The sequence below is a fragment of the Procambarus clarkii genome, chromosome 15 (genome assembly GCF_040958095.1).
Source record: "Procambarus clarkii isolate CNS0578487 chromosome 15, FALCON_Pclarkii_2.0, whole genome shotgun sequence".
In the NCBI taxonomy this organism is placed as follows: domain Eukaryota; kingdom Metazoa; phylum Arthropoda; class Malacostraca; order Decapoda; family Cambaridae; genus Procambarus; species Procambarus clarkii.
The window spans coordinates 22,755,996-22,766,010 of NC_091164.1; the positions used below are offsets into that span (position 1 = coordinate 22,755,996).

Genomic DNA, 10,015 nt, shown 5'->3' on the forward strand with positions numbered 1-10,015 from the left:
AAGAGCTCGGATAGATCATGAACAGTGAACCAGTATTTTAAGTCTGGTTCTAGATTTTACATTTCCATATGAAGAGATTTTCCACCAATCACATGTGTCAAACAAAGCATTTACATGTAGCAACATCAAAAGACTAACAGACTTTGTCACAGCTCGAATGAAACTTATCTCCAGCAGTTCGGCTTGTATAGAGATCTAGATGAAGTAAAGTGTAAAGTGTGTGGACAAAGACAAGGATATACACTAGAGCATTATAGTTTATGACTGAAAAAATGAAGCATTTAGAGATAAATCTTAACTTATGCTGCATGAAATGGCAAACCCACTTATCACAAATTATAAAATATCTGAAATCCTTGCACTGCATCTGTGTTCTCTTCTAGAACATAAATGATAAAAGATTAAGGAAAAAGCGGTGTAGTGTGAAAACTAATAATAATTTTAAACAGCAGCTTTCTGTGATCCTGTAATACCCTGTATTAGCCAAAAGACTTATCAACAATGTAGATGTTATGTAACAATTAATTGTAACTACACAGAAGTTGAAATTAAAAATCTATGTAATCATCTGACATTATAATTATTAGTGTAAAGAATGGATGTAATTAATGTAATCTTCGTTGCGGACCCTTAAAGACCTTTTTTTTCCACTTGTAATTCTTTTTTCTTTTTTTGCGCTACCGCTCACAGGAAGAGTATGGGGCGCACAATAAACTCGGCGCCTCTGGAGGCAACAATAAAACACCTCTCAGCTCAGGAGGGACTTCTTGCTCAAGTTGGATTTTTTTAAATCTCTTGTTGACTTCCTCGCCCACACCTGTCATTCTACCCTCCTGTCCTGTTTGGTTACCTCTTCCTTAGCTCTCCTCGTGACGTGCCTGTGATGCCGCTTGTGCTCGGTCCTTCCCTTATTTACTACGAGATGTGCATCCAGGGTTACCTGAGTCTCTGAATACAGTATTTACATATATCTTCTCCCCCCCCTCCTCCCAACACCCCCCCCCCTCTCTCTCTCTCTCTCTCTCTCTCTCTCTCTCTCTCTCTCTCTCTCTCTCTCTCTCTCTCTCTCTCTCTCTCTCTCTCTCTCTCTCTCTCTCTCTCTCTCTCTCTCTCTCTCTCTCTCTCTCTCTCTCTCTCTCTCTCTCTCTCTCTCTCTCTCTCTCTCTCTCTCTCTCTCTCTCTCTCTCTCTCTCTCTCTCTCTCTCTCTCTCTCTCTCTCTCTCTCTCTCTCTCTCTCTCTCTCTCTCTCTCTCTCTCTCTCTCTCTCTCTCTCTCTCTCTCTCTCTCTCTCTCTCTCTCTCTCTCTCTCTCTCTCTCTCTCTCTCTCTCTCTCTCTCTCTCTCTCTCTCTCTCTCTCTCTCTCTCTCTCTCTCTCTCTCTCTCTCTCTCTCTCTCTCTCTCTCTCTCTCTCTCTCTCTCTCTCTCTCTCTCTCTCTCTCTCTCTCTCTCTCTCTCTCTCTCTCTCTCTCTCTCTCTCTCTCTCTCTCTCTCTCTCTCTCTCTCTCTCTCTCTCTCTCTCTCTCTCTCTCTCTCTCTCTCTCTCTCTCTCTCTCTCTCTCTCTCTCTCTCTCTCTCTCTCTCTCTCTCCCTCTCTCTCTCTCTCTCCCTCTCTCTCTCTCCCTCTCTCTCTCTCTCTCTCTCTCTCTCTCTCTCTCTCTCTCTCTCTCTCTCTCTCTCTCTCTCTCTCTCTCTCTCTCTCTCTCTCTCTCTCTCTCTCTCTCTCTCTCTCTCTCTCTCTCTCTCTCTCTCTCTCTCTCTCTCTCTCTCTCTCTCTCTCTCTCTCTCTCTCTCTCTCTCTCTCTCTCTCTCTCTCTCTCTCTCTCTCTCTCTCTCACTCTCTCTCTCTCTCTCTCTCTCTCTCTCTCTCTCTCTCTCTCTCTCTCTCTCTCTCTCTCTCTCTCTCTCTCTCTCTCTCTCTCTCTCTCTCTCTCTCTCTCTCTCTCTCTCTCTCTCTCTCTCTCTCTCTCTCTCTCTCTCTCTCTCTCTCTCTCTCTCTCTCTCTCTCTCTCTCTCTCTCTCTCTCTCTCTCTCTCTCTCTCTCTCTCTCTCTCTCTCTCTCTCTCTCTCTCTCTCTCTCTCTCTCTCTCTCTCTCTCTTGTATTTGCTGTTCTAAATGATCCCATCAGGAGACGTCTCTTAAACAAAGTTTAATTTTCCAAGAAACACTGTGCTTGAATCAGTCTCTTGTGAGCTTAAAAATCCCGTAATGAACACTGCCACGTTAATGATGCAGACACAACATAAGGAGTGTGTGAGACGACGCCCTTTACGTGAAGCTAGTTACTTCTGTAGGAACCTTCCCTGTTATTGTTAGCCAACACAAAGTTTCATTATTTTTTGTGTATATATCTTTATATGGCAATTTTTCATTATATCTGGAAGATATTTAAGGGACCTGCCAACGTGATCATAGAGTTATATAAAGCAAGTGTATAATTGGACTGAAAATATAATGTTTTATTAATTTTGTCTATTGACAACATTAATTTTAGTATTGACTATCGTAAATGCATTTAGAAAGCTATGCTTCCTGGGTCAAAAACTTGGATATAGATGGCACTTTGTTGTGGTTGTATACCGCTGGCGGGGTGACCCTGGTTGTTGTTGTGGTTGTGTACCGCTGGCGGGGTGACCCTGGTTGTTGTTGTGGTTGTGTACCGCTGGCGGGGTGACCCTGGTTGTTGTTGTGGTTGTGTACCGCTGGCAGGGTGACCCTGGTTGTTGTTGTGGTTGTGGTTGTGTACCGCTGGCGGGGTGACCCTGGTTGTTGTTGTGGTTGTGGTTGTGTACCGCTGGCGGGGTGACCCTGGTTGTTGTTGTGGTTGTGTACCGCTGGCGGGGTGACCCTGGTTGTTGTTGTGGTTGTGGTTGTATACCGCTGGCGGGGTGACCCTGGTTGTTGTTGTGGTTGTGGTTGTATACCGCTGGCGGGGTGACCCTGGTTGTTGTTGTGGTTGTGTACCGCTGGCGGGGTGACCCTGGTTGTTGTTGTGGTTGTGTACCGCTGGCGGGGTGACCCTGGTTGTTGTTGTGGTTGTGTACCGCTGGCGGGGTGACCCTGGTTGTTGTTGTGGTTGTGTACCGCTGGCGGGGTGACCCTGGTTGTTGTAGTGGTTGTGTACCGCTGGCGGGGTGACCCTGGTTGTTGTTGTGGTTGTGTACCGCTGGCGGGGTGACGATGGTTGTTGTTGTGGTTGTGTACCGCTGGCGGGGTGACGATGGTTGTTGTTGTGGTTGTGTACCGCTGGCGGGGTGACCCTGGTTGTTGTTGTGGTTGTGTACCGCTGGCGGGGTGACCCTGGTTGTTGTTGTGGTTGTGGTTGTATACCGCTGGCGGGGTGACCCTGGTTGTTGTTGTGGTTGTGTACCGCTGGCGGGGTGACCCTGGTTGTTGTTGTGGTTGTGGTTGTGTACCGCTGGCGGGGTGACCCTGGTTGTTGTTGTGGTTGTGTACCGCTGGCGGGGTGACCCTGGTTGTTGTTGTGGTTGTGGTTGTGTACCGCTGGCGGGGTGACCCTGGTTGTTGTTGTGGTTGTATACCGCTGGCGGGGTGACCCTGGTTGTTGTTGTGGTTGTGGTTGTGTACCGCTGGCGGGGTGACCCTGGTTGTTGTTGTGGTTGTGGTTGTGTACCGCTGGCGGGGTGACCCTGGTTGTTGTTGTGGTTGTGTACCGCTGGCGGGGTGACCCTGGTTGTTGTTGTGGTTGTGTACCGCTGGTGGGGTGACCCTGGTTGTTGTTGTGGTTGTGTACCGCTGGCGGGGTGACGCTGGTTGTTGTTGTGGTTGTGTACCGCTGGCGGGGTGACCCTGGTTGTTGTTGTGGTTGTGTACCGCTGGCGGGGTGACGCTGGTTGTTGTTGTGGTTGTGTACCGCTGGCGGGGTGACCCTGGTTGTTGTTGTGGTTGTGTACCGCTGGCGGGGTGACCCTGGTTGTTGTTGTGGTTGTGTACCGCTGGCGGGGTGACCCTGGTTGTTGTAGTGGTTGTGTACCGCTGGCGGGGTGACCCTGGTTGTTGTAGTGGTTGTGTACCGCTGGCGGGGTGACCCTGGTTGTTGTTGTGGTTGTGTACCGCTGGCGGGGTGACCCTGGTTGTTGTTGTGGTTGTGTACCGCTGGCGGGGTGACCCTGGTTGTTGTTGTGGTTGTGTACCGCTGGCGGGGTGACCCTGGTTGTTGTTGTGGTTGTGGTTGTGTACCGCTGGCGGGGTGACCCTGGTTGTTGTTGTGGTTGTGTACCGCTGGCGGGGTGACCCTGGTTGTTGTTGTGGTTGTGTACCGCTGGCGGGGTGACCCTGGTTGTTGTTGTGGTTGTGTACCGCTGGCGGGGTGACCCTGGTTGTTGTTGTGGTTGTGGTTGTGTACCGCTGGCGGGGTGACCCTGGTTGTTGTTGTGGTTGTGGTTGTGTACCGCTGGCGGGGTGACCCTGGTTGTTGTTGTGGTTGTGGTTGTGTACCGCTGGCGGGGTGACCCTGGTTGTTGTTGTGGTTGTGGTTGTGGTTGTGTACCGCTGGCGGGGTGACGCTGGTTGTTGTTGTTGTTGTGGTTGTGTACCGCTGGCGGGGTGACCCTGGTTGTTGTTGTGGTTGTTGTTGTGGTTGTGTACCGCTGGCGGGGTGACCCTGGTTGTTGTTGTTGTTGTGGTTGTGTACCGCTGGTGGGGTGACCCTGGTTGTTGTTGTGGTTGTGTACCGCTGGCGGGGTGACGCTGGTTGTTGTTGTGGTTGTGTACCGCTGGCGGGGTGACCCTGGTTGTTGTTGTGGTTGTGTACCGCTGGCGGGGTGACGCTGGTTGTTGTTGTGGTTGTGTACCGCTGGCGGGGTGACCCTGGTTGTTGTTGTGGTTGTGTACCGCTGGCGGGGTGACCCTGGTTGTTGTTGTGGTTGTGTACCGCTGGCGGGGTGACCCTGGTTGTTGTTGTTGTTGTGGTTGTGTACCGCTGGCGGGGTGACCCTGGTTGTTGTTGTGGTTGTGTACCGCTGGCGGGGTGACCCTGGTTATTGTTGTGGTTGTGTACCGCTGGCGGGGTGACCCTGGTTGTTGTTGTGTTTGTGTACCGCTGGCGGGGTGACCCTGGTTGTTGTTGTGGTTGTATACCGCTGGCGGGGTGACCCTGGTTGTTGTTGTGGTTGTGTACCGCTGGCGGGGTGACCCTGGTTGTTGTTGTGGTTGTGTACCGCTGGTGGGGTGACCCTGGTTGTTGTTGTGGTTGTATACCGCTGGCGGGGTGACCCTGGTTGTTGTTGTGGTTGTGTACCGCTGGCGGGGTGACCCTGGTTGTTGTTGTGGTTGTGTACCGCTGGTGGGGTGACCCTGGTTGTTGTTGTGGTTGTGTACCGCTGGCGGGGTGACCCTGGTTGTTGTTGTGGTTGTGTACCGCTGGCGGGGTGACCCTGGTTGTTGTTGTGGTTGTATACCGCTGGCGGGGTGACCCTGGTTGTTGTTGTGGTTGTGGTTGTGTACCGCTGGTGGGGTGACCCTGGTTGTTGTTGTGGTTGTGTACCGCTGGTGGGGTGACGCTGGTTGTTGTTGTGGTTGTGTACCGCTGGTGGGGTGACCCTGGTTGTTGTTGTGGTTGTGGTTGTGTACCGCTGGTGGGGTGACGCTGGTTGTTGTTGTGGTTGTGTACCGCTGGCGGGGTGACCCTGGTTGTTGTTGTGGTTGTGTACCGCTGGTGGGGTGACCCTGGTTGTTGTTGTGGTTGTGGTTGTGTACCGCTGGTGGGGTGACGCTGGTTGTTGTTGTGGTTGTGTACCGCTGGCGAGGTGACCCTGGTTGTTGTTGTGGTTGTGTACCGCTGGTGGGGTGACCCTGGTTGTTGTTGTGGTTGTGGTTGTGTACCGCTGGCGGGGTGACCCTGGTTGTTGTTGTGGTTGTGTACCGCTGGCGGGGTGACCCTGGTTGTTGTTGTGGTTGTGTACCGCTGGCGGGGTGACCCTGGTTGTTGTTGTGGTTGTGTACCGCTGGTGGGGTGACCCTGGTTGTTGTTGTGGTTGTGTACCGCTGGCGGGGTGACCCTGGTTGTTGTTGTGGTTGTATACCGCTGGCGGGGTGACCCTGGTTGTTGTTGTGGTTGTGTACCGCTGGCGGGGTGACCCTGGTTGTTGTTGTGGTTGTGTACCGCTGGCGGGGTGACCCTGGTTGTTGTTGTGGTTGTGGTTGTGTACCGCTGGCGGGGTGACCCTGGTTGTTGTTGTGGTTGTATACCGCTGGCGGGGTGACCCTGGTTGTTGTTGTGGTTGTGTACCGCTGGCGGGGTGACCCTGGTTGTTGTTGTGGTTGTGTACCGCTGGCGGGGTGACGCTGGTTGTTGTTGTGGTTGTGTACCGCTGGCGGGGTGACCCTGGTTGTTGTTGTGGTTGTGTACCGCTGGCGGGGTGACCCTGGTTGTTGTTGTGGTTGTGGTTGTGTACCGCTGGCGGGGTGACCCTGGTTGTTGTTGTGGTTGTGTACCGCTGGCGGGGTGACCCTGGTTGTGGTTGTGGTTGTGTACCGCTGGTGGGGTGACCCTGGTTGTTGTTGTGGTTGTGTACCGCTGGCGGGGTGACCCTGGTTGTTGTTGTGGTTGTGTACCGCTGGCGGGGTGACCCTGGTTGTTGTTGTGGTTGTGTACCGCTGGCGGGGTGACCCTGGTTGTTGTTGTGGTTGTGTCCCGCTGGCGGGGTGACCCTGGTTGTTGTTGTGGTTGTGTACCGCTGGTGGGGTGACCCTGGTTGTGGTTGTGGTTGTGTACCGCTGGCGGGGTGACCCTGGTTGTTGTTGTGGTTATGAGGTTGACGTCGGGCAATGTCTCTTGGGCGGACATTGGAGTTCTGTTTGTATTAACGGGATGATGAGCATGTCTTCGGCACTTGGGAGGTCGCTACGACCCGAGTGCCCTGAAAGTCTATGTAACAAATATTAGCCGTCATCAAAATACTTGGCCAATATTAGATAGCCTCGCAGCCTATCATGAACAATGGAGGCTCGTTAAACCAGCAGTCAAACCCTCTCTGATTATGAATAAAAAGCACTTTACACACAACTCATCAACCCGTCAGGCTATGTTCGTACAAGCTGCAGCAGACCCGAAAAATGCATTAATCAGTTTTATCGCGTGGGTATTTAAAGTGGATATTACAGGAGTACAGGATGAGAGCCGCTTCTCTATCAGTGTTCCACCCAAGTATTGCAAATACAAATAATTGCTAACAGAACCGCAACACCTCATCTAACCTGTCTTTGGCTTAACATTACACACAATTCTTATATATAGCAAACAAAAATTGACCAATTATCCATATGGAAATATGAAAAGAAAGAATTTGTTAATAAATCCTTGACGTCAGCAGGAGCTAGAGAGATCCCTCTAGGAGGATGTGTGGGTAAATAAAGTCATTGTCAACAGAACTTAAGTCTTCAACCCAACTTAGACTAGATCTAACTATAAGCAAAATTATAATAAATAACATTGTTAATATATAGATCAGAGACTTCCAATATTGTATACACAGCTGAGGATGGGGTGTGGGGCGAGCACAGGCTGAGGATGGGGTGTGGGACGAGCACAGGCTGAGGATGGGGTGTGGGGCGAGCACAGGCTGAGGATGGGGTGTGGGGCGAGCACAGGCTGAGGATGGGGTGTGGGGCGATCACAGGCTGAGGAAGGGGTGTGGGGCGAGCACAGGCTGAGGATGGGGTGTGGGACGAGCACAGGCTGAGGATGGGGTGTGGGACGAGCACAGGCTGAGGATGGGGTGTGGGGCGAGCACAGGCTGAGGATGGGGTGTGGGGCGAGCACAGGCTGAGGATGGGGTGTGGGGCGAGCACAGGCTGAGGATGGGGTGTGGGACGAGCACAGGCTGAGGATGGGGTGTGGGACGAGCACAGGCTGAGGATGGGGTGTGGGACGAGCACAGGCTGAGGATGGGGAAGCACAGACACACACACACACACACGCACGTCTTAGAATAGGATGCCAGCATAATTATTAGTGTCAGAGTAGTTAATAAATGGAATGCACAAGGCAGTGATGTGGTGGAGGCTGACTCCATACACAGTTTCAAATGTAGATATGATAGAGCCCAGTAGGCTCAGGAACCTGTACACCTGTTGATTGACAGTTGAGAGGCGGGACCAAAGAGCCAGAGCTCAACCCTCACAAGCACAACTAGGTGAGTAGAGTGTTATGACCCCATGTAGCCTGGTGGAAGGAGTCTTCCCAGTGAGAGTTACTGAGAGGCGGGACCAAAGAGCCAGAGTTCAACCCTCACAAACACAACTAGGTGAGTAGAGTGTTATGACCCCATGTAGCCTGGTGGAAGGAGTCTTCCCAGTGAGAGTTACTCTGCTCCCAAGACCCGAGATTAAGAGCTCAGAAGAAGGAAATATATAATAAACGTCAGTGAGTAATTTAAGAATACGAACAGAGGATGAGCGTCTGACAAAGTGACATGAAATGAGATGTCGATATCTTGGTGTCGTGACGTAACACTAGCAGGACGTCGTGATGTAACGTCGTGAGTTACAGCAGTCGTCAGAGATGGTTGTACGTCGTTGATTTCCTGGATAAAGCAAGAATATAGTGCCCTGTGTTAGCGGTGATATGAAGGCTACTTGTTTTTAAGTGCGAGGAAGCTGTTGAGGACATTGTACACCAATTCTATGTGATTTGAATGTATTAGAAGCGCCTTAAAGTGTGTACTTGGTCGTGCCTGTATGGAACTCTAATTGTGTGCTCCTTCAAGAGGAAGGAAGTAAGCAGGCGTTTATGTGTGGAGCCTGACGGATGACTCTGTGCACTCAAGTCAGGAGTCCTGCTTGATCTGATATTTACCCTAAATGAGTGGGATATAAGGGAAGTTAAGCTGGAAGCCCCCTTGGGAATGAGTGATCACAGTGTATTGAGCTTGGGCTGGCGTACCGGATGGGAAAATATGAGGAGATGAATAAATTTCTAAGGGATATACCATGGGACACAGAACTCAGAACTAAGTCTGTACAAGACATAATGGTCTATGTCTCCCAAAGGTGTCAGGAAGCAGTAAACAGGCCCGACCAAAAAAAACCGAGAAGCAAAAGAAGAATCCGTGGTTTAAAAGGGAATGTATGAAAGCAAAGGAGCTGAACAAAAGGGCATGGAGGAACTTCCGAAATAACAGAACACCAGAAAGCAGAGAGAGATACCAGAGAACCAGGAACGAGTATGTTAGTGTGAGAAGAGCAGCTGAGAAAAGGTATGAAAATTATATAGCTAACATTATATAGCTAAAAAATTATATAGCTAAATTATATAGCTAAAAACAAGACTGAACCAAAGCTATTACACAATCACATCAGGAGGAAAACAACAGTGAAGAAACAGGTGATGAAACTAAGAACGGGCGAAGACAGGTACACAGAGAATGACAAAGAAGTGTGTGAAGAACTCAACAAGAGGCTCCAGGAGGTCTTTACATTAGAACAAGGAGAGATCACGACGCTAGAAGAGGTGGAAGCAAACCAGGCAATCTTGGAAGGGTTCGAAATTACAAGAGATGAGGTCAAGAAGCCCCTATTGAAGCGGGAGGTGAGAAAGGCTGTTGGCCAGGACGGAATCTCACCATGGGTATTGAAAGAGCGAGCAGGAGCACTTTGCTTGCCACTCTCCATAGTGTATCAGTGGAGTCACTGGAGACGGGAGACCGACCAGAAATATGGAAGACGGCTTATGTGGTCCAAATATACAAAAAGAGTGACAGACAAGAGGCACTGAACTACAGGCCAGTATCCTTAACTTGTATACCATGCAAGCTGATGGAGAGAATCGTGAGAAAAAAACCTAGTAACACGTCTGGAGAAAAGAGACTTCGTGACAACCCATCAACATGAGTTCAGGGAGGGTAAATCTTGCCTGACTGGCTTAATAGAATTCCACGACCAGCTGACAAAGATTAAGCAAGAAAGAGAAGGCTGGGCGGACTGCATTTTCTTGGATTGTCGGAAAGCCTTTGACACAGTACCGCATAAGAGGCTGGTACATAAGCAGGAGAGACA

At 50.6% G+C, this 10,015-nt stretch overlaps 1 protein-coding gene across 1 annotated transcript; it reads right to left on the minus strand.

Moving 5' to 3' along the window:
* Nucleotides 1–2,513: 2,513 nt before the first annotated feature.
* On the minus strand, nt 2,514–6,806 carry LOC138364981 (uncharacterized). The gene has a single exon (XM_069325071.1). It carries the CDS (start codon nt 6,804–6,806, stop codon nt 2,514–2,516), a length of 4,293 nt encoding a protein of 1,430 aa, XP_069181172.1.
* Between the last annotated feature and the right edge of the window lie 3,209 nt (nt 6,807–10,015).